General features: G+C 40.5%; 1 protein-coding gene across 1 annotated transcript; it reads left to right on the top strand.

The window, feature by feature from the left end:
• The first annotated feature begins 5,707 nt into the window (after nt 1-5,707).
• Nucleotides 5,708-24,889, top strand: SPRY3 (sprouty RTK signaling antagonist 3). The gene is made up of 2 exons (XM_077285438.1): nt 5,708-5,845; nt 23,770-24,889. Exon 2 carries the CDS (start codon nt 23,868-23,870, stop codon nt 24,747-24,749), a length of 882 nt encoding a protein of 293 aa, XP_077141553.1. The 5' UTR covers nt 5,708-5,845; nt 23,770-23,867; the 3' UTR covers nt 24,750-24,889.
• The last annotated feature ends 68 nt before the right edge of the window (nt 24,890-24,957 follow it).

Below are 24,957 nucleotides of genomic sequence, written 5' to 3'. Positions count from 1 at the left end.
AGATATCCTGGATTCTTCTATTCCTTTAATAGGACAGAGAAGATCAGTTGATGTTAGATTTCCTGTCTGAGAGAAAACAGATGCAAAATAGGAATTTAAAAGTTCAGCCTTCTCAACATCCTTTCTTACCATTTCATCATTTTCATGTTGTAAAAATCCTATAGCATCTTTGACTTTTCTTTTACTTTTTACATATCCCCAAAATCCTTTTTTATTGCTTTTAACATCTTTTGCAAGCCTTAATTTATTGTCAGCTTTAGTTAATCTGATTAGTGCCCTGCAGGTTCTGCAGACAGCATTATATTCTTCTTTAGATATGCCTTCCTCTTTTCATTTGATAAACATTTCTTTCTTTCTTTTTAACATGTGTTTAAGTTCTGTGTTCATCCATCCTGGTTTCCTTAAATGGTTTGAATTCTTACATCTTTTTGGAATTGTTAACGATTGTGCTTTGAGAATCTAATTTTTCAAGATTTCCAAACCTTCCTGGACATTTTTGTCCTTGAGGATATCCAGCCATTGGATCCCTCCAATTCTCTTTCTGAGTCCCTTAAAATCTGCCTTAAGGTACCTTCACACGAAACGACATTATAACGATATCGCTAGCAATCCGTGACGTTGCAGCGTCCTCGCTAGCGATATCGTTTCGTTTGACACGCAGCAGCGATCAGGATCCTGCTGTGATGTCGGTGGTCGCTGAATAAAGTCCAGAACTTTATTTGGTCGTCCGATCGCTGTGTATCGTTGTGTTTGAAAGCAAAAGCAACGATACCAGCGATATTTTACACTGGTAACCAGGGTAAACATCGGGTTACTAAGCGCAGGGCCGCGCTTAGTTACCCGATGTTTACCCTGGTTACTAGCGTAAAATGTAAAAAAAACAAACAGCACATACTCACATTGCGTCCCCTGCAGTCTGCTTCCTCCTCTGACTCAGCGCCGCAAAGTGAAAGTGAAAGCAGCACAGCGGTGACGTCACCGCTCTGCTCTCACTGTACGGCGCTCAGTCAGTCAGGAAGTGGACGCAGGGGGACGTGAATGTAAGTATGTGCTGTTTGTTTTTTTTAGATTTTACGCTGGTAACCAGGGTAAACATTGGGTTACTAAGCGCGGCCCTGCGCTTAGTTACCCGATGTTTACCCTGGTTACCAGGGGACCTCGGCATAGTTGATCGCTGGAGAGCGGTCTGTGTGACAGCTCTCCAGCGACCAAACAGCGACGCTGCAGCGATCGACATCGTTGTCGCTATCGCTGCAGCGTCGCTTCGTGTGAAGGTACCTTTTCTGAAATCTAACCTTGAAGTCTGAGTCTTCACAGGTCCTCCTCCTCTAGTTATCCAAAATTCTAAAATAGCATAGTCGCTACCTCCTAGGGTCCCAGCCACTCTGACCTCCTCAACCATTTCCTCCCTGTTTATAAGGATTAGATCCAAGGTGGCAGATCCCCTTGTTTTCTCCCCTACCTTTTGGAAGATAAAGTTGTCAGCAAGAGAGGATAAGAATTTGCTTGACCTGTTAGTTTTGCCTGAGAGAGATTCCCAACAAATGTCTGGATAGCCCATGACCACTATGTCATATTTTTTGGAGAACTTGGCCATTTGATGCATAAAGAGTTCATCCATATCTTCAGCTTGCACAGGCGGCCTGTAGTAAATGCCTACAATAGTGTCCTTTCCGTTGTTCTCTCCTTGCATTCTTACCCAAACAGTTTCCACAGAACTCCCCGTCTCTGAAGCTTCAATCTCTGTGCAGATATATGCTTTTCTAACATACAATGCGACACCTCCTCCTCATTTATCAAGACTGTTTCTTGCAAATAAGTTGTAGCCTTCTAGCCTTGTATTCCAATCATGTGTATCGTCCCACCAAGTTTCAGTGATTCCAATGACATCATATTTCTTCTCCTCTGTTAGTAGTTCCAATTCTCCTTGTTTGATGCCTATGCTTTGTGCATTCGTGTAGAAACATTTTAGTTTGTGATTGGTTTCTCTTTCTCCAACATTTTTATTATTTAGATTTTTTTGTCTTTGTTTTTCCCTTCCACTTCTAATAGCAGAGTTCTCAATAGTATTTGTCATGTGTATGGCTTTTTCTGGCCTTTTGCTTCCCTTCCCACATTGTTCTAGTTTAAAGCTCTCCTGATGAGTGTAGCAAGGCGACTTCCAAATACATGTTTTACAGTCTTTGTAAGGTGCACCCCATCTCTAGCAAGCAGTCCATTTTATAGGTAATTCATTCCATGATCCAGAAATCCAAATCCTTGCTGATGGCACCATCAACGTAGCCAGTTGCTCACCGGCAGAATTTTATTCCACCTCCTTGTTCCATGGCCATCCACTGGGAGGATGGAAGAGAAGGCCACCTGTGCTCCCAGTTCTTTCACTTTCTTACCTAAGTTTTCAAAGTCACTGCAGATGGTTTCCAGGTCGTTTCTTGCAGTGTCATATGTCCCCATATGTATTAGCAGGAATGGGTCGTCGTCTGTAGGTCTGAAAGGTCCTGATATCCTGTTAGACACATCTTTAATTTTTGCACCTGGAAGACAGCACATTTTTCTTGAGGTTATATCCGGTCTGCAGATAGCAGCCTCTGTTCCTCGCAACAGGGAATCCCCCATGACAACAACTCTCCGTTTCTTCTTCACCACATTTTTCTTTCTCCACCTAGGAGGACTCTGAGGGCGTACAAGGTTGTTCTTTGTGGGTAAAGTTTTATCGTGATGAAATGGTATGTAATCATGTGCACAAAGTAAAGATCTATCTTAATGTTAAAAATCCCAAGTAAAGGTCTATCTAATGTCAAAAATCCCAGCAAAGTTCTGTCCTAATGTGAAAAAATCCCAATAAAGGTCTGTCCTAATGTGAAAAATCCCAGAAAAGGTCTGTCCTAATGAGAAAAATCCCAGGATAGGCCTAATCTAACGTAAAAATCTGTCATAATGTGAAACATCTCAGTAAAGGTTGGTCTGAATGTAAAAAAACACAGTAAGTGTCTGTTGCCTCTGTTTAAAAATATACTGTATATATATACAGTACAGACCAAAAGTTTGGACACACCTTCTCATTTAAAGATTTTTCTGTATTTTCATGACTATGAAAATTGTACATTCACACTGAAGGCATCAAAACTATGAATTAACACATGTGAAATTAAATACTTAACAAAAAAGTGTGAAACAACTGAAATTATGTCTTATATTCTAGGTTCTTCAAAGTAGCCACCTTTTGCTTTGATGACTTCTTTGCACACTCTTGGCATTCTCTTGATGAGCTTCAAGAGGTAGTCACCGGGAATGGTCTTCCAACAATCTTGAAGGAGTTCCCAGAGATGCTTAGCACTTGTTGGCCCTTTTGCCTTCACTCTGCTGTCCAGCTCACCCCAAACCATCTCGATTGGGTTCAGATCTGGTGACTGTGGAGGTCAGGTCATCTGGCGTAACACCTCATCACTCTCCTTCCTGGTCAAATAGCCCTTACACAGCCTGGAGGTGTGTTTGGGGTCATTATCCTGTTGAAAAATAAATGATGGTCCAACTAAACGCAAACCGGATTGAATAGCATGCCGCTTCAAGATGTTGTGGTAGCCATGCTGGTTCAGTATGCCTTCAATTTTGAATAAATCCCCAACAGTGTCACCAGCAAAGCACCCCCACACCATCACACCTCCTCCTCCATGCTTCACGATGGGAACCAGGCATGTAGAGTCCATCCGTTCACCTTTTCTGCGTCACAGAAAGACACGGTGGTTGGAACCAAAGATCTCAAATTTAGACTCATCAGACCAAAGCACAGATTTCCACTGGCCTAATGTCCATTCTTTGTGTTCTTTAGCCCAAACAAGTCTCTTCTGCTTGTTGCCTGTCCTTAGCAGTGGTTTCCTAGCAGCTATTTTACCATGAAGGCCTGCTGCACATAGTCTCCACTTAACAGTTGTTGTAGAGATGTGTCTGCTGCTAGAACCCTGTGTGGCATTGACCTGGTCTCTAATCTGAGCAGCTGTTAACCTGCGATTTCTGAAGCTGGTGACTCGGATAAACTTATCCTCAGAAGCAGAGGTGACTCTTGGTCTTCCTTTCCTGGGGAGGTCCTCATGTGAGCCAGTTTCTTTGTAGTGCTTGATGGTTTTTGTCACTGCACTTGAGGACACTTTCAAAGTTTTCCCAATTTTTCGGACTGACTGACCTTCATTTCTTAAAGTAATGATGGCCACTCATTTTTCTTTACTTAGCTGCTTTTTTCTTGCCATAATACAATTTCTAATAGTCTATTCAGTAGGACTATCAGCTGCGTATCCACCAGACTTCTGCACAACACAACTGATGGTCCCTACCCCATTTATAAGGCAAGAAATCCCACTCATTAAACCTGACAGGGCATACCTGTGAATTGAAAACTATTCCCAGTGACTACCTCTTGAAGCTCGTCAAGAGAATGCAAAGAGTTTGCAAAACAGTCATCAAAGCAAAGCTACTTTGAAGAACCTAGAATATAAGACATAATTTCAGTCGTTTCACCCTTTCTTGTTAAGTATATAATTCCACATGTGTTAATTCATAGTTTTGATGCCTTCAGTGTGAATGTACAATTTTCATAGTCATGAAAATACAGAAAAATCTTTAAATGAGAAGGTGTGTCCAAACTTTTGGTCTGTACTGTATATATATATATATATATATATATATATATATATATATATATATATACATACATATACAGTATATATATGTTTAGTATCAAAACAAATTACAAATCCAGAAATACTCGAATATGAAAAATCTATTTTGAGCTTCAGCCAGATGAAATGCTGCTTTAAAATAATTTTTGCATTATTTTTCCTTGTTTAATTCTGTTGCAGTCAGAGCCATGGGACCGGATACAGAGAAGCCTATGGGGAGATCTAATGGACCGATTCAATTTCCAAAGGATGACGCCACTTAAGCATTAGGACTACAGCACAGGGAAGGAGAGAGAGAGAGGGAATGTAGAGAGAGAGGAGAGAACGTGTGAGACAGAACCTGACACAGCCAGCAGAAGGAGGTGAAGGAATAATAATCCTGTGATCTTTTCCGTTAGATTCAATAATCCCATCTTTTGGAGATGGGTTGCATAAGATTTTATGTGTTGTTTTTTTGGGTGGGTGAGGGAGAAAAGCCAGAGACGCTGGTTGAGAAATTGGCCATTAATTTTTCTATAAGACAGATGCAGAGAACAGGACATTTCCTACAAGGAGATAGGATTGTACAATGAGAGGGAGAAACAGAGACTCCACACATCCAGAATGCAGACTGACAAAGCCCTGCAGACTCCACCTCTCTCCACCCCCTTAACTCATTCACAAGATAACTGAGAATATCCGCATTCACAAAACAGAGTGTCACAGATCAGCACCACCTCATATAATCATCCAGTGCTGAGCAGAGATGTCCACCAGGAGGGAGCCAAGAAGACGTCTCTAGTGCTGTCTCGTGTAAAAAACCCTATATATGTATTGACGTGCAGATGTTTGCAGAAGACACCCTACAAACCAAAGCCATAGCTGAGGATTTAAGCGAAAGACTCGTTGATGCAGCTCCAATCCTTGAAGTGTGCACTGCTAGGCTTTGCCAACATTTGCCTCTAGCATTTCTGTTGCCATCCGCATAAAATGTGCATGTCGGTGCGAATGCTGGCGCTGCGTTTTGGAGACACACCTTCGTTTCGATAGACCAGGATCAAGGAGGAGTATTCATTCAGACTTTTCCAATAACTAGGATGCATACAAAGGGAAAGACGGAGAATCAGTAACTACCTGGATCTGGGTGGGGACTATATATACTCAAACCATCATGGACCTAAAGTCTCACATAGGTAAGTTGACGATAGAATACATACTATTTATTTCTTTTCAATATTGGATACATTTTTAAAAATTTAATTAAAAAAAATTGTATTGTGGAATTCTCCATCTCAGGAAATAAAAAAAAATATTGATTTAAGGAAATGCAGTAGACATTAATTTTTTCCTGAAGAAGGACGTCTTAAAAACACATTATTCAGTCTGAGTATTGTGAAGAGCATAGGTGAAAAAATGCTGCATTGTATAGATTTGTTATTTCTTTATGTCAAAAAAATAAAAATTGTGAATGTTAGGAAGGTTGGTGAATTTTTGTTCATTGATTTTAGGACTGAAGTTAAATAAAAAGAGAAGACATGTAACAGTTCTACTTAGAGTATTTTTCTCCAAATTGTTTAGACTCGATAACATTTTACTTGGCCGCTGTCTACATTCTAATGTGGGAGGGGGAAGGGGAGAAAAAAAATGCCCAATCATCATCTTCATAGCAGATAAAACAGGCGAAAGAGGAAAATAAATAAGAAAATAAATAAAAATAAGGTAAGTATACAATAAAAAATAATTAATGATATTTTTTTATCTAATTTTTTTATCTAATCTATAGATTAGATATTAATTTGCCATATAACTACATAGTATAGGGTCCGATAGTCAGTGTGTTTTCCGAATGGAGGCATTTTGCAATTCTATGAAAAGCAACATAAAGGATGGGTTATGTCGATGTATATAGAATGCCATCTTGCAGATCACTATAACATTCATAGGTAAAATACAAATAGAAAATGTATATTACAATCAATGGAATGGAAGAATTAACAACGCTAAGATTACAGATGAGGGAGTATTCTAATAAATATTAATATTTTTAAATTTTAAAAATACGGTAGATCTTTTTAATTTAGATCCAGCCTCAAACCTCTAATGAATAAGAAGGGAGTTGTCAGGTGAAAATAGTAGATTCTGGAGTGCAGTAGAAGAAAGTGCTTCTATAGAAATGTCCAGGTTCTAGTAACCTTGGCTAAAGATATATCATGGCAAACAGTCATGTTTCTCACCATTTACGTCACTCACAATATAAAATGTCCTGTTTATGTTGAATAATCGGTGCCTCTTATGGAAAAGTGTGGACCTTGCTCTGATCTTTAGGAATATAATCTAGCCAGTAGCTGGGTGTTGGTCATAGAGATCTTCTCAAGGACGATCGTCTCTGATGTTATATTTCTTAAAATATTTTTTGTTTCTTAGAGATATTTTTATATATCTCAGAAAAGGGTCACAGACTCACAATCGAATGGTTTAAGGCTTATGACGACACCTTGGCTTCATTACGTGAAGGTGTCCTGAATATGTCTATGCAGATGGCTTGGGCCCATGAACCTGTCTCGAGTCTAAGAGCCTATGAACAAGCCTTAGGCCTATGATGGTGAACCTACCCTTGGGAGGGGTAATCAAAGGCATCATATTATTTGCTCCTAGAAGAGATAATAAAATGTAGCATTTGCAGTCTATCACTAATACAAGGTTTCTGTGTCTACATCTCTACAGACAAATTGATTATTACGATTTTAAAACTTAGAGTTAGCACAAGCTTGTTTCTTCCTATTCATTTCTAATATATGAGTAGAGCCTGGAATTAACAATTACCCCACATATCTTGTGTCGTGTTCTTTCTAGAGAATGAATTACAAAATATTTTGAGTTTTAATCATTGTACTGGGACAGACAAGACATAATCGGATTTGGATTTTCTTTTACGTGGTCATTTGTTTTTATTTGGAGCCCAATCATTATTAATTTTTGTATTAATTTTTGCTGACAAATCCATGCCCACCATTGCAGATAGCCCTATATTCACCTTCCGATACCTTCAGAATTAGGATGTTACATGCCATTGGAAAGTTGGATGGAGAATGGATTGCTATCGATAGATATTGGAGGTTGACAATTTTTAGTTCTGGATTTAGGATATCCACTCTTGAAGTAACGATGGACTAAATCATTGAGTTGCCCTTCCCACAATGGGGTAAATACCACTGTCTATTAGAATTTTTCTATGATACAGATCCATATCATAACATCATATCCAAGTCACTAATCATCATCAAGTCACAATGCAGATAACATCCTATGTCGAAAGTCCAATATTGCAGATGGTAACCTTCCAATCCTTACAAAATAAATATGTGAATATAAAGCAATAGGTCTATTATATTCTTCATGAATAGGCTATTTAATCCGGTGTTATCCCATGACCATGAATGCTTGTTATCAATCTTTAGCCCTTGTCCTTTCCTGGAGGGCAACACTCTCCACATGATGATGGAATCCAGTCTATTGCTGGTTTTCCGGACTGGGGATATTGCATATTAATGGAATATCTACTGTTCCATGGTAAGGTCTATACCTAATTATGGTGCAACCATTGCTGTCTTCTATAATTGTCATAGAGTGCTTGGTGTTGATCTGTTTCTTTATTGAGGAGGAGGATATCAAACTTGAAGTTTCTCCAACACACTGAACCAATGAATATCTTCATTCAGGGACATTTTAGCAAGTCTGTAGTACTAGTTGCCATATTACATTATGGAAACTACTTTACACTGATATGATTGTGGTGTCAAAAGTGTGCTGTCTTACTAAAATATGCAAAAAAACCTCTTCAAAGATGAGGAGGACAGGATCTCTAATGCCACCTATTGGAGGTAGCATCCCTAAAAGTCAATATTGACCCCTTTAAGAGCCTTGCCATATGACGTAGCATAAAAGCCAAACCAGAATCTTAATTTGCAGACAGTGTTTCAGACTATTGCCCCTCGTCAGTGCAAAGTATAAGATCTGATTTGGCTAGGTGAGACGCTTAAGACTGGGATCTAAGGGCCTTGTCATATGACACAGGATAAAAGCCAAACCAGAATCTCAATTTGCAGACACAGTGTTTTGGGGTATTGCCCCTCATCAGGGCAAAGTATAAGATCTGATTTGGCTAGGTGAGAGGCTTAAGACTGGCATCTAAGGGCCTTGCCATGTGACTTAGGGACAAGAGGCCAAATCAGAAATTTAATTTGCAGACGTGTTTCAAAGGGTTTGTCCCCCATCAGTGCAAATCAGAAGAGCATTTCATGGCTTCTAAAGGTACCGTCACATTAAGCGACGCTACAGCGATATCGACAACGATGCCGATCGCTGCAGCGTCGCTGTGTGGTCGCTGGAGAGCTGTCACACAGACAGCTCTCCAGCGACCAACGATGCCGAAGTCCCCGGGTAACCAGGGTAAACATCGGGTTACTAAGCGCAGGGCCGCGCTTAGTAACCCGATGTTTACCCTGGTTACCATTGTAAGTGTAAAAAAACCCCAGTACATTCTCACCTTCTGATGTCCGTCAGGTCCCTGGCCGTCTGCTTCCCGCACTGACTGTGAGCTCTGGCCGGCCGTAAAGTAAAAGCAGAGCACAGCGGTGACGTCACCGCTGTGCTCTGCTTTACGGCCGGCCGGCGCTCACAGTCAGTGCGGGAAGCAGACGGCCAGGGACCTGACGGACATCAGAAGGTGAGTATGTACTGGTTTGTTTTTTTACATTTACAATGGTAACCAGGGTAAATATCGGGTTACTAAGCGCGGCCCTGCGCTTAGTAACCCGATATTTACCCTGCTTACCATTGTAAAACATTGCTGGCATCGTTGCTTTTGCTGTCAAACACGACGATACACACCAATCTGACGACCAAATAAAGTTCTGGACTTTCAGCAATGACCAGTGATATCACAGCGGGATCCAGATCGCTGCTGCGTGTCAAACACAACGATATCGCTATCCAGGACGCTGCAACGTCACGGATCGCAATCGTTATCGTTGCAGAGTCGTTTAGTGTGAAGGTACCTTAAGTCTCCGTATGCCACCACTCCCCACAAGGAGAAACTTTATCTCTTTTTGTTGCAAAACAATGTACCCAATGTAGGCTGTGCTTATGAAGGGTCTTTCATGATGTCATACAACTCTTTAATGCCATAATTTGGGTTCAAGAGCATTAATGTTTTAATGTTACTTGGCTAGACCATTCTACCTGAACTTGGATTTTTGTGGAGCCTCAAGAGGTTCCTTAGAACCGGATGAATGTTTCCTCTAGAGGCAGCAACAGCAAGATATCACCATTATAGTAGAGACAGAGTAGGCATTCGGGATGCCCAGAATGGAGACATTTTTATCAGGTATTCCTAAGAAGGTCAAGCCTTCCCAGATGCAGCATTGCATAGACCCGCGAGATGTATGGTGCAATGGTGAAACCCAGTTGTCTCGTGGTCAGTGACGTCATGCAAACCTTCCAGCCATCGTGTGGGCAAGCCATTGTAATTGTGTGAGGCAATGGATTCTGCATACACAAACACACAATTACTCAACACTTCAAGCTACTCTTCGTGCATGAGATGCTGGATTTAATGGTGAAAGATCAGATGAGTTTTTGGATTAATTAATAATTAGGCAAAAGGAAACTCGTAGAGCAGTCATTGGAAAATAAAAATACCCTTATATCTCAATGAATCCAATCCAATGTACTTGTGTACTTCCCTACCTTTGCTCTTGGCTCAACATATCATCTTCAAATCTGGACAAATCTGTTGAAATAGGAAGTAACAATAGAAGGGAGATGAGTATCTGTGACCTTCTTAACGTTCCCCTGCTGCGTTTTTGGTGTATTTCTACGTGCATTTTTTGCCGAGAAAAAAAACTCAGTGTTTTACAGTAGCAGCAAAGTGAAGAAGATTTCTGAACTCTTATGCACGTGCTGTTTATTGTTTCTTTGCAGATTTTAGCCATGAAAGTGTTTTTTGTTTTTTTTCAACAGCATGTCGATTTTTCTTTGTGCCATTTTTAACTCATTCAATTGAATGAGAAAAATGCCCATGTAGAAACGCATAAAAAACGTACAGAATTTACACAGTGTTTTTCCTGCCAAAAGTCAACAGTTTTTTGCTGCATTAAAATTTTCAGTGTGCATGTTGAGCATTTGCAGCAGATTTTTCTGCAGCAAAAAAAAACAGTGTTAGCAGGAAAGTCATGGTTTTTTAAGCTTTTTTTGCACGCCTTTTAATGTGTTTTAAATGCGTTTTTTTCCTTTCATTTGAATGGCTGAAAAACGCTGAAAAAACACTGAAAGAATGGACCTGCTGCAGATTTGAATAAATGCTTTAAAGTTTAAAATCTGTAAGGAAAAAATAAGCAGTGTGTGCACGCGATTTCAGAAATCTCATTCACTGTGCTGATGCTGCAAAAAGCTGCATTTTTTGCAACAAGCCCTAAGGCCGGTTTAACATGTCAGTGGCTCCGGTATGTGTGGTGTCAGTTTTCTCACGTACCGGAGACACTGACACACGTAGACACATTAAAATCAATGTGTCTCTGCACATGTCAGCGTGTTTTCACGGACCGTGTGTCCGTTTAAAAAACACGGAGACATGTCAGTGTTCGTGGGAGCGCACGGATCACACGGACCCATTAAAGTCAATGGGTCCGTGTAAAACACGTACCGCACACGGATGCTGTCTGTGTGCAGTCCGTGTGCCGTGCAGGAGACAGCGCTACAGTAAGCGCTGTCCCCCCAGCGTGGTGCTGAAGCCGCCATTCATTTCTTCTCTCCAGCAGCGTTCGCTGGAGAGAAGGAATGAAAAATCATTGTTTTTTTATTTTTTTTGTGTTTAAAATAAAGATCCTTGTCACCACCCCCTCCCACCCCCTGTGCGCATGCCCGCTGGAAATAAGGTGGGAGGGGGGAGGAGACAAGGATCTTTATTTTAAACACAAAAAAAAATAAAAAAAACAATGATTTTTCATTCCTTCTCTCCAGCGAACGCTGCTGGGAAGAAGGAATGAATTCCGGCTTCAGCACCAGATGCAGGGGACAGCGCTTATCTCTAGCACTGTCTCCTGCACAGTCCGTGTGGTACCCAGTCGGCACACAGGCGGCACACGGCTGCTGCACGTGTGCCACACTGATGTGCCACGAGAGTACACGGACACACGGACACGGATAACTCCGGTACCGATTTTTCCGGTACCGGAATTATCTGGACGTGTGGGACAGGCCTAATAGTGTATTTATCCTATTAAGCCAATCTGCAAAATTGCGCAAACTCATAGGATCTTAAACCACCATGAAAATAAATATATAGGTAAATTCTGCATTTAGTTCATGACCTGTTTTGTTATGTAACATTTAAGTAATATTTTGCACATGTACACATTAAAGGGGATGGTGTTTTTAGGAGAATGCCCCCTTGCTGTGATGGCCATACTCTATCATAGATGTAGGTGGATGACCATGTGACCAGAATTGTCAATCTTCATCCTCCACACTGCATTCAGGAAATTGGCTCAATGGAGGATGCAGAATGAGCTTTCTGGTTTTCCTAAAAGGGCCAATCCTTTTATTGACTGATACAGTCTGTGGGTGTAGTTAATTACAAGGTTATCACACCAGGATCAGACTGGGACACCAGAGTATTAGGGTTCTGATGCTCAAGCTCTGACACAAGGCCCACGAATGTCCAATTGCAGACAACCATTTGGAACTGACTTTGGAGCCGATCAATAGGATCAACTGTCAAAAACAAACATTATGATAAAATTAAAAGTGGACATGCACAGGTTCTGGAGCATGAGCTTTCAGTATTATTTCCTTTAATATGCCTACATAATCCAGGTTTAACTCTGCCTAAAATTGTGATAGATGAAATCTTTTCAATGAATATATTTTGTTATATGCCACAATTTTATACTCTTTCTTAATAGGGTTCTCCAAGAATATGATAAAATGGCCCCCATCACATAACTCAAACTGCAGCTCAACCTAGTCAAATGTCGAGACAGGTTGCAGTCTGAAGAGACACAACTCCCGAGAGTAGTATTGTAAACACACATATCTCCAAGAACCAAGGAGAAGGGCTGTGACGTGAAAATAAATAAATCTTCTTGCTAACTGAACACAAAGGATTTTTTTTCCAGCTTGAGTCCTTCCTATGTAATTAGCGAGCAAGAGAAAGATTTATTTCTCTGCTTGTCATGGCTTAGGCTAGTTTCACACTAGCGTTTTGCTGAGCTGCGGAGGGCTGCGGACTTCCTCAGTGAAGCCCCACCCACGGCCACACCTCCACCACTCAGCTCCGCCTATGTCCACATGCGGCCTGCGTACCTATCTTTAACATTAGGACAAAAAGAGAAATGATCCAGCTGGAGGTGGAGGCGGTTCAGACTTTGTGAGATTTATTAGACAACTAAAGCGATAAATCGTTCTTCAAAAAGAAAAATCTTTACATAGCAAACACCTGGCACACCAGTGAGGAGGATCAACGCGTTTCAACTATGAAGTCTTACTCATGATCATGGGGAAAAGAAGGGGGTTTGGAAGTTACTTACATGCATTTTTTTAGGAATGAAAGCAAATTCCCTAACAAAGTGATTTACAAAGTGTCATAACTTTCCACGCAGGACATAATTGTTATAAAAAAACCAAAAAAAACAAAAACAAACACAAGTTAAGATAGTCTTTAATGTTGTTTTTCATTTCAATTAAAAATCTAATTAAAAATCTAAAATCAGCAGAGGTTGGGTATTTTATGACATTCTCTTTTTGTGTAAAGGGTGGGTACAGCCTAATAAAGTGTTAGATTGCAAATCTAGTATGTACAAAAATAAAAGTACATGACCTAAAGATTATATACATAAACACAGAGTTGCACATCCAAATAAATGAAACAAAAATAGTATTGTAAACATATTAACAAGAAAGTAAGACAACACAAATTATGAACACCTAAAACACAAAAACGTGTCTAATGAGGAGTCCATAGACAAGGTGGTGGATAGAAAGGACAACCCAACCCAAGCTCAAAATAAGGGTCAATATAAATTGTGTATAGATATAAAAGGTACAAAACAGATGGACACAATAGTACAAAACATTATGTATGAGTCAAAGAGCCAATAAAACACAACAGGATCTGACATATAAACAGTCAATAATACAGCACTAAATGCAAAAACAAGGGAAACAAACCCAAATACTTTGAGAGACCATGAAGTTCAATTTGTCAAGTGCCCAAAATGTGTAGAAAACATGAGCCAATAATATGACATCTGAAACCAGATATGGGGTGAAATGGGGGGCCCTAGAAATTCAATGTGTGTGAGCAATAAATTTACACATATATCTCAATCCTTGCGTGATTTCATCAGCGGTCTCATTACAATTAATTTAAAAACCTTGTGAGTACAGCAGACTGAGGTTGAGAATTTTATGACATTAGCGCTGCCAAGCAAACTTATCCTTTCTATCCATAAATCACAACTTAAAGGGGTTGTCCGGAGAAAACAAGTTATCATCTATCCACAGGATAGGTGATAACTGGTTGATCGATGGTGGTCCAATCGCTAGAACCCACATTGAGCAGGACACTTTTCTCCCTGTTACAATGGATCAGCAGTGCGCATGCTCAACCTGCGCTCCATTCATATCCTTGGGGTTGCTGAGAGGATAGTGAAAATGACAGAATATGACAACATTGACAGCAGAAGAGGAAGACTTAGAATTTATTTAAATATACCCTTTACCTACCACATGGAAAATAGCTTTAGTTCTTAAAATTGGACAAAAAAAGCCATATTGTTGGGCATAGAGACTTGACTTGTGTGGTAAGGTATGTAAGCAATGGCATACCTACCTTACAGATTGATTTAATGTCCATGGAGGAAAGGAGTTCAAAACATGTTGTACTATTTTTACCATGATTAGTGTGAACCTGCGCAGGACTCCCTCTCCACATTAGCAGATAAGGGTAAGAAAAGCAGACCTAGCGCCTCTGGTCCATTTTGTTCTGAAGGGAATGGATAGGAAAGTCAACAAGTCCCAGATCCTCATGTAATGAGGATGACATTGTGATGTTAATCAGCATCAGGAGGGATGCCTACTACTAGACATGAGCGAATTGATTCAATCCAAATCGAATTTAAAGTAAAATTTTAGCAAATTTGCTGGATCCACAAATTTGAACAATAAAGCAATTTGATTTGTGCAAATGGCCAAAAAGTCAGAAAATTGATACAGCCAGAGAAATTTACATGACCTTGGGTTCGACTGGGCAGTCTTCCCTAAAATGCTTTGCAGCTACCATATAGTATAGCCCATTACATAGCACAGCTTATCATAGCCTGTATAAAAGCCGAGGCAGGGAATGCAGAGTAGCAACCATTCTGGGGTGAATAGGTGTACTCTGAGGAAGTCACAGCTCACAGCTTAGCAATACACAAAAACATACAATGCTACGTGTGACAGCACAGCTTTGAAGAACAGTTACCATCCCTTTACCCATAGCTATATGTGTTAGGGTTCGAGTTCCCGTCTCTGCACAGGGGGAATCTCGGGCCATCTCCGCTGCAGTCTCCCATTCTTCTCCTGCCGCAGTGGAGTCTGCTCAGTGGAGACGTCAGTCCCAGCATCTCGCTCAGTCTGACTCTGTACAGAGAGTTACTGCTGCTTTTCCTGCTTCAGCCATTGAAGTCAGTGCTGGGCAGTGGCGAGCAGATGCTTCTGGGACTAAGTCCTGCTTTTCTCGTTCTGAGCATGCCCAGAGTAAGATCTCTCAGTGGAGATCGAGGGTCACATGATCAGACACTGCAGCTAAGGTCTTGTAGGTGCTCACGCTCTGTGGCAGCCTCTCATTGGTCCTTCCTGGAAGGTCCTGTACGTGCTGCAACTATTTAAGGCTCGCATGGCCGCACGGCCATGCGCTAGTATTGCTCTTTATTTATGTACTTTGCGCCAGTGTGGTCTTGTATGAGTGTGTTCAGGGACCGGCTGAAATAAGCCCCTAGAATGCTGGCACCTCCGGTGAGGAGTTTGTATGCTTGGGTATTCAGGGACCTGGCTGAAATAAGCCCCTAGAAAGCTGGCACCTCCGGCGAGGAGTTTCGTATGCATGCATGACCACTGACTGCTCTTGTTTAGGCAGTTAGCCTGTGCCTCTGTGGAGTCTAACAGGACGCAGTGCTTTGAGTTCACGGCTGCTCTGTGAAGTAACAGAGTTAGCTAACACCGCCATTTAGTTCCGCTTTTTTCTAGCAGCAGGTTCTCCTGCACGGTGGACCCCGGGCTGCGAACGCATCTATCATAATAAAATCTATATATTCATTTGGTGCGTTCCGCTAGCCCTAACAATATGTTTGTTGGTCATTTTGATATTTTTAAGTATGTATTTGTGTTAAAGAGCTTGATAGGTGTTCAATACAGTCCTAAGAGATCTCAGACACACAACTTTTCAAAGCAACTGGAGTGCCTGCGATTCGCAGCAAATTTATTCAAAGTAAATCAATTTTTTGGGAAACATTCGCAGAAGCCACCGAATTTCAATTTTAAAAGATTGGATCATCTGTAGTGCCTTAAGCAAAGAGTTGCTAACAAAGAGTGTCCTCCATCTGGCAGTCCTTGCTCTTTCTTGGCCATTTAGCTATATATTTTAATGGCCTTTTGTAAATTCCCCCATTTATAACCTAAGGGGGTTCTGAACCTGTTGATTTGTGGGTCAGCTTCAATAAAGGGGTTGTTAGAATGAAACAGCATCTTTAATACATAAATATTGTAGTAAATCGGTACAAACAATATAAACATTTTTTACAGTCAAACCATAATATTTTTTTTTCATCTTTAAAAATATGCCTTCATTTGAGGAATACTAGTGTTGTATCATAAAAATCTGTCCATAGTGATTTTAGGTGATCAATAATTGCTTGATTGTGCATTTGTGCCATATAAGGTTTCTTTTCAAAATGTGGAGAAATATATACCGGCCATTAAAATATTCTATAATGAAAGACAAGAATATTTGACTTATGCATTAGATGATGTGGTGTAAATGGCATACAGTACAGTACAACACATCACTTACTCCACTTGTGTCTCCTGGAAGCCTCTCCGGGGAGTAATGCCTGGAAAAGCAATTAGAGCCACAGTAATAAGGAATAAAGTGGTTTTCTCCAAGCAGACTGCAGTATAGATAAGGTCATATATTTCCCCTGTGATCGGACTTAAGTTAAAACTTTCACTGAGTGATTTTTAATACACATTATAATCAGGGTTTGTATTAAGAAAATATTATTGATATTTACCAGCCGCCATGAACGGCCTGTAAAAGATAATTTTTAATTCTTTGATATCCAAAATATCTTACTAGTTTGATTTCAAAATTAATTTTTTTTAAATTTGAATAATTTTTAATTTTTTTGGTGTAAATGAGTGAAATATAACTCTTTAACAAACTCTGTGCACTTGTCATCCTATTGGTATATGGACCACTGCTTAGCACGGTGGTGTAGGTTGCAAGCACCCGGGGAAAGGCAAGTTTTGTTCCGGTAATAACGTCCCTTTAGTGCTTCCTTAAATCAAACAATGTCCCTATAAAATAATGACCCTTGAGTGCCTACTTAATACCTCTTAAGTAGAGATGAGCAGATTGTTTTAAATTTGAATTAAGCAGCTTTGCTGAATTTTTCCCAAAAAATTTGATTCGCGCAAATAAGTTTTCTGCAAATCTCAATCCGGAAAAGCCTCTAATTGCCTGGAAAAGCATATAACACACAAAGGTCTCCACGTACTGTACTGTATTATGAGCTCTTCAATACAAACACAGCCTTATTAATATCCAAGTGACCTCAACCTGTCTGGCTAAGGGAAAAATGGTGGCAACGAACAGCAGTATTCGGGTGGCATGTACAATATGGTTTTAGTATACATTATTTTTATTTTTATAACAAGCACACATTGTGAACTAAATAATTCTGATAACATTGATGTTGATAAGAAACATTTTCTTTTGTGTTAAAAAAAGATGATGGCTTGCCTAACTTACAATCCAGGAAGAACACTTTCTGTGGCATACAAGCCTTGGCTTCAAGATTTTTCTTTAGTAGTAAAAGTCAGAGTGAGGGGTGCCAAAATGCCCTTCTTGTTTCCAGTGCATGGAGAGTGAAGCAAATGTTGTTAAGGTGCTGCTACTGCAGTATATCACAGATCAATCAATTCACAGTCACACTGACTCTGCAGGTCCAATACCTCCCTATATTACTTCAGTCTATGAATTATTATTCACGGACTGGGACTACCACTTCCATTTTCATTATACTTAAATGTTGTAGTAGTACACATCAATCAGATTTAAGCCCTTTTCTATTCCAATGTGGACTGAGCTCTGACTTCCTATCTTAGGCTATAAAATCCTAAAATGTCACTGTTTTCATCATTTATAGTGGTTGTGATAGTCCTGCTTGATCGGTTGAACTAAATCATGTCATGGAATAGCGGCAGGGAATTATGGGAAATACCACATTGGTGCGCCTGGCGTCAACAGTCTGTTTCTTGTGAATTGAATTGCAAAGTGTTTAAATTTGCGGAAACCTGCAAATTTGAGAAAATTTGACTTACAGTCAATGTGCAGCGCATTTATCCACTCATCTTTACTCTTGTGCTTCCTCCGAAAGTAATAATGCCACCTCTGTATCACCCTTCACAAAAAAGCCAAAAAACAAACAAATCTAAGTCACTGATTCCTTTTTTTCCCTGCACACAGGGCGTCCAGATGCAATGCAGCAATGTGTCCCCTGAGCTAGAACGCTGTTGTCTTCTAGGCCACAGGCTCTCTGCTCTACGACAGTATCCAACTATATTGGTGCCATATTGTTGCTGACACTGTTCAAAGTGGCTCTCTCCCAGAGATCCAAGGTACTCATCTTGATATCCAGTGCATGTGCACTGCCAAAAGGATCTTCAGTACAAATAATGATGACATTATTATTTTCCTTTTTTTCTCTTTTCCAATTTTATGCCCTTAAGAGTTTTGCATTCAGGGCAAAGTTCACAGACCACCAATGTAAATGAAGTCTGTAATACTTTTTAAGGAAAAATCACTTTAAAAGAGACCTATCACCATTCTGTGATTGCCCTTTTTATTTAAGAAAACAATGGACAGCCACAGACTGATGATTTTACTAAATAGCACCTATTACTAAAAATGTGGCCTGGTGTCTCTAAGGGACTTTCAAGCAAAAGTTGAGTCCGAACATCCAGGTTGTTGAATTTTGCTCTGCATGTCGGGATTCTGCGTCACCTTTCATGGTGAAAGCACAAGATCTTCTGTATTATTATTATGAGATCTCGCGCCTTGAACTAACTCAACGCTGCCGAATCCTTTACTGAACAATTAGCGATCGGTAGCATCAATAGAACGGTTAGTGATCGGTGAATGTGTCGTAAAGGAAATAGCAGTGTTGGTTTAGTTCAAATCGCGAGATCTCACAATAACAGTACGGAGGGGGGGAGTCTTGGAGGGTTGTGGGATCCCACTCTGCATGCCGATTTACCAAAACCTGGAAGTTTGGAGAAATCCTTGTCCTTCAAGGGGCCTTTACTACTTTTGGCAGCATTTTTGGTAATATTTGGTATTTAGTAAAATAACCAGTTTGTGGCTGCTCATTGTTTTCTTAAATGTATCTGTTAGTCACAAACTATTGATAGGTTCTCTTTATCTGGTTCCCAACCAATGTTTCCAGCTATTTATGATGGGTTACAGAGGGAGTCCCTTCCCTCTATCAAACATCACCCACCACTCATGTCACAATCACAGTATTATTTATTATGCTTTTCTTATATAGCGCTATCATATTCCGCTATGCTTTACATACATTATCATCGCTGTCTCCAGTGGGGCTCCCAATCTACATTCCCTATCAATATGTCTTTGGAGTGTAGGAGGAAACTGGGGTGCCCAGAAGAAACCCACGCAAACGCGGGGAGAACATACAAACTCTGCCAATAGGTTGCTATTGCAGCTGTCAGCTTCACATTGGCCCCTAGGTCTGCCATCTCAGTGCACCTACCAGAGGTCTAGGATACTAGCTATCATTATTATTATTATTTATTTATATAGCACCATTGAGTCCATGGTTCTGTAAATGAGAAGGGGTTACATACAAAATACAAATATCAGTTTCAATGATAGGCTGGTACAGAGGGAAGAGGACCCTTCCTTTGTGGAATTCAGGATGATGGGGAAGTAGGACAGTAGGTTGTAGTGGTTCCAGTGTTGTTGAGGTGGCATCGTGGTCATTGCATGTTCTAAGCTTCATTGAAGAGATGGGTTTTCAGGTTTCATCTGAAGGATCAAATGTGGTGGCTAATCAGACATGTTGGGGTACAGAATTGCAGAGGATGGGGGATATTTGAGAGTCTTGGATGTGATTGGATGGGGAATGAATAATTGTGGAGGAGAGAATGTGGTCTTGGGATAACCGGAGATTATGTGAGGGAAGATATTGGGAGATTAGTTCCGAGATGTATGGAGGAGAAAGGTTATGGACGGTTTGTAGATCACTGTTAGTAGTTTGAACTGGATACACTTGGGAATTTGGAGCGAATGAAGGGATTTGAAAAGGGGAGAAGCAGGGGAGTAGCGAGGAGAGAGATGAATTACTCAGGCAGCAAACTTAAAGACGGACTGGAGAGGTGCAAGAGTGTTTGAAGGTAGGCCACAGAGGAGGATGTTGCAGTAGTCAATGTGGGAGATGGTGAGAGCATGCACAAGCATTTTAGTAGATTGAGGGTTGAGAAAAGGATAGATTCTGGAAATATTTTTGAGCTGGAGGCGACAGGAGGTGGCGAGAGCTTGGATGTGCTGCTTAAAAGACAGGGCAGATTCAAAGGTTACTCTAAAGCAGCGGATTTCTGGTGCAGGGGAAAGTGTAATGTCATCTGTCATGATGGATAGATCAGGTAGGGAAGATATGTGAGATGAAGGAAAGATGGGTTCAGATTTGTCTACATTGAGCTTGAGGAAGCAAAACGAAAAGAAGGAGGATATGGCTAACAGACACTCCGGGATTCTGAACAGCAGAGAGGTGACGTCTGGGACAGAGTGGTAGATCTGAGTGTCATCAGTGTACAGATAGCTATAGGACTTTATGAGTTTTCCCAGGCCAAGATCAAGAAGAGTAGGGGTCATAGTACAGAACGTTGAGGGAGGGCAGGATGAGGAGGTAGAATTGGAGTAGGAGATGCTAAATGCACAGTTGGTAAGGTATAATGAGATCCAGGATAGGGCAAGGTCTTTGACGCCAAAGGAATAAAGGATCAGTGGTCTACTGTGTCGAACGCAGAGGACAGGTCAAGAAACAGGAGTATAGCGAATTGTCTGTTAGCTTTGGCTGTAAATAAGTCATTTTGGAAGTGAATGGGGGCAGCGGTTGGGCCAATGGATGGCTTTTTGAGGATAAGTATGATTGTGGCATGTTTTAAAGCAGAAGGGAAGGTGCCAGGAGTCAGTGATAAGTTGAAGAGATGGGTTTGGAATGGGATAAGTGTGGTGGTGAGATTGGGAAGGAGGTGGGATGGGGTCAAGTGCATACACTGTAAGGTGTGATTTGGAGAGGAGACAAGGGTTTATTTACATGACTGTATGGAGACCTTATTTTATGGTTTGTATTATGAACGAATTTCATGACCCATCAGGTCTCACCTGATCTAACATCATCATAGATGCTTGTCAGGCTATTAGTTCAGGCTAGGAGAACCCTGGTTGAGCCAGGAATTCTGACCAGAAGGCCTCATCCACACATCAATATTACTATAATCAGTATTTCTTCGGTATTTGTATGCCACAACCAGGAATGTCTCCAAAACACAGAACGGGTGTCACTATTTCAAATAAAGTTTTTCTCTGTAAGTTCCACACCTGTTTTTGACATACAAACACTGGTGGAAAATACTGACCAAATACTGATGTGTGAATGAGGTCTAACACAGACCAAATGATACAGATGCAAAACGGTCTCACTTAGTGGCATCATACACTACAATGCAGAAATATTGTAGTGTATTTTATGATTAATCAAAAAAGTTCACATTCTATAGTGGGACTAAAAAAAAAGCAAAAAAAGTCGAAGATAATATTTCCATATTGAGAAAAAAAATGTTTTCCTTATGAAAAACTGCTTTTATCTTTAAAAAAACTCCACACAATTGATAGTGCCACAGCCATAATCAACCAAGCTATAACATTGCTACATTATTATTTATTCACACAGTGAACCTTGAGAAAGATAACAAATTCACACATAGCTCCATCAGCCGCTAAATGAAAAAGTTCTTGGGAGCACAAAAACAATATTTCTTTTAAAGGTGTTTGTGTAAACTGTATATAGTAAAAAAAATAAATAAAATACAACAACCAGAAAACAGATACAAATCATACTGACCCACAGAAAAAGTTAAAATGTCATTCATAGTACACTGTTAACACAATAATAACAATAAAAGCAAACTTCATAAAGTTGCAGAATTGCTGTTCACCACTTTTTAAAAAAACAAAACTCATTTTCGTGAAGCCACGCTTCCTTGTTGGACCGAAAGTGTTTAAACCACACAATAAAAATGGAGTAACTAATGAAAGAGATCTTTTTGTGTGTGTGGCCTAAGATCTATACTAAGCACTGCTACAACCCCTGCTTTGGCAGATAAGAGGCGCTGCACTAACACTACTGTTACTGCTGGACGTCTGAAGCTTGTGGGTGTTTAGCTTTTAGATTTCTGAGACTAGTTCTCCCTTTCCTATAGTATACACCTGTTTTTCTGCAGTGAGCTGGTAGGTAATTAGCTCTCTGCTGGGAGCCACAGGCAGAGCTTCCTTCTATATAGACCCCAGAAGACAGTCTCTAGTTGCCAGTTATCAGTTAGTTTCATTTAGACTTGGTTTCTGACATCTTGCTCCCATGTGATTTTGTGTAAAAGGAAAAAAAATGTGCAGCCAGCTCACTCGATACAGTTCTCATAGTCCAGGAGCATTGAAATCTGTTCCAACCAAAGCGTGGATGTCTAAGTGAAAAAAAAGAATTGCTTCCAGCTCTCGATAAAATACTTATCTTTATTAGGAAATTTTAAATCTTAGTTTCAAATATATCGCCACGTATAGTAGCTACCCGTTTCAGATGCACGCCAGCGTCCTTTATATGAGCTTCGATAAATGATGCTGGAGTGTGTCCGAAATGCGTAGCTGCTATACATGGCGATATTTTTGGAATCCATTTGTAAGATTTTACATTTCCTAATAAAGACAAGTATTTTATCAGGAACTGGAAGCAACCTTTTTTTCACTTCTGATTTTGTGTATCCTGTTGTCTGACCTTGGCTTGTATTTTTGACTCACGCGACCAATCACAAGCCGCGACGTCATCGCAGGTCCTACACTCACTGCATTCTTAGGAACAGAGGCTCCCGGTTACACCGCTAAGGTCCAGGGTCCGCCAAAGGGGTGAGTATATCCATATTTTTTATTTTTATTCTTTATTTTTTACATGAATATGGATCCCAGGGCCTGAAGGAGAGTCTCCTCTCCTCCAGTTCCTGGGAACCATACACTGGGAACTTCCGATTCCGATTTCCGATATCACAAAAATATCGGAACTCGGTATCGGAATTCCGATACAGCAAATATCGGCCGATACCCGATACTTGCGGTATCGGAATGCTCAACACTAGTGGCCAATCAACTAGGCTTATTCAAATCCTGCCTGAGACTGAATACAGTGCAAAACAAGCCATCTCAATGATAGTTACAGAAACTGGTAGCCAATGGTCAAGGGACTTGTGTTTTTCCAATAGATGAGGGTCCTGGGAGTTAGACTCCACCTACGTACATTTATGGCTAAACCTGTGAATGGGAAAACTCCTCTAACGTATCAAGAAGCCATACATTAGTATAACTAATTATTTTATTTGTTTGTTTTTTTAAGGCAATTATGAGTTTGCAAAGGTGAATATGTAATAGTGTACTGCATTATTTAGCTGTAGTTTGAATTAGAATGAATCCAGGCAAAAAAATAAGTGTATTTATTTTCTTGTTTTTCAGGATCTTCAGATGTACCTTGATGGGCAATACAACATAAAACCATTAACATCCAAAGAGGGTCTTCTGATACGTAGCTACAAGAGATTTTTTTAAAGATCATGGAGAGTTCTACAGGGGACATCCAGCAGGTCCTTTCCATAGACCAAATCCGTTCCATCAGGGCCAACAACGATTATGTGGAGCGACCTACTGTCTCATTCATGCAAACCTGGTCAAATCCTTCACTTTCCCAACATGCTGCAAAGCAAGAGTGGCCTAATGATCACCTGGTATCTTACAACCACCAAGATCTTCATCGTAGCCAAAGTCATCAACACCAACCACAACATCTTACCCATGATTTAAGCCATTCCAGTACAATAAGCTCAGTGTCTCGAAGCACCACAGCTTCAGATCAAAGACTACTAACTGGGATAACTCCATCTCAATCAAGGCATTCCCTTATGAGGACACAACTCAAGGATGGAGACTTAAAGCAAGATCAATTTATCAAAGGATTAATGGAAAAGTCCGACAGATATATGGGCCACCTCTTTATCTGTGAAGAATGTGGGCGCTGCATATGTGACGAGTGTACGCAAGTTCGAAAACTTCCCTCTTGTTGGATTTGTGACCAGCGCTGCTTGTGCTCTGCTGAAAATGTATTAGATTATGGAACGTGCCTTTGTTGTATCAAAGGCCTCTTCTACCACTGTTCCTCTAACGATGAGGATGAAGAGGACAATTGTGCTGATAGTCCCTGTTCTTGCAACCAAGGCTCCTGTTGTGCTCGTTGGGCAGTCATGAGCTTCCTTTCTTTCTTCATGCCCTGTCTATGCTGCTATCCTCCTATGAAAGGCTGCCTGACCCTCTGCCAGAAGGGCTATGATAAAGTAAAAAGACCAGGCTGTCGTTGTGAAAATCACACCAACACTGTCTGCAGAAAAATATCCTCATCTAGTGGCACACCATTTCCAAGGCCTTTCGATAAACCGGTATGACCTGAAGAGGATAATTGTGGAATGAATCCTTCTACACTATTTCCCTGAATCCTTTCTGCGATCTTCTTCTCTGAAACACTTAGTGTCAGAGTCAGTGAAAGCCTTACCGAGACCCCACTTGCAATCGAGGAATGTAAAAACGTTTTAACTGAATGTAATCCTAAAAGAGAAAAAAAGAAGAACAAGAACTGTGCAACTAAAAAACTTA

Source organism: Ranitomeya variabilis, chromosome 2 (assembly GCF_051348905.1).
Source record: "Ranitomeya variabilis isolate aRanVar5 chromosome 2, aRanVar5.hap1, whole genome shotgun sequence".
Classification (NCBI taxonomy): Eukaryota; Metazoa; Chordata; class Amphibia; order Anura; family Dendrobatidae; genus Ranitomeya; species Ranitomeya variabilis.
The sequence above is the reverse complement of the archived record's forward strand: the minus strand, read 5'-3'. Positions and strand labels throughout refer to the sequence as shown.

What these genes read in the sequence shown, in the direction of transcription:
- SPRY3 (XM_077285438.1), top strand. Translation starts at nt 23,868, where the DNA reads ATGGAGAGTTCTACAGGGGACATCCAGCAGGTCCTTTCCATAGACCAA.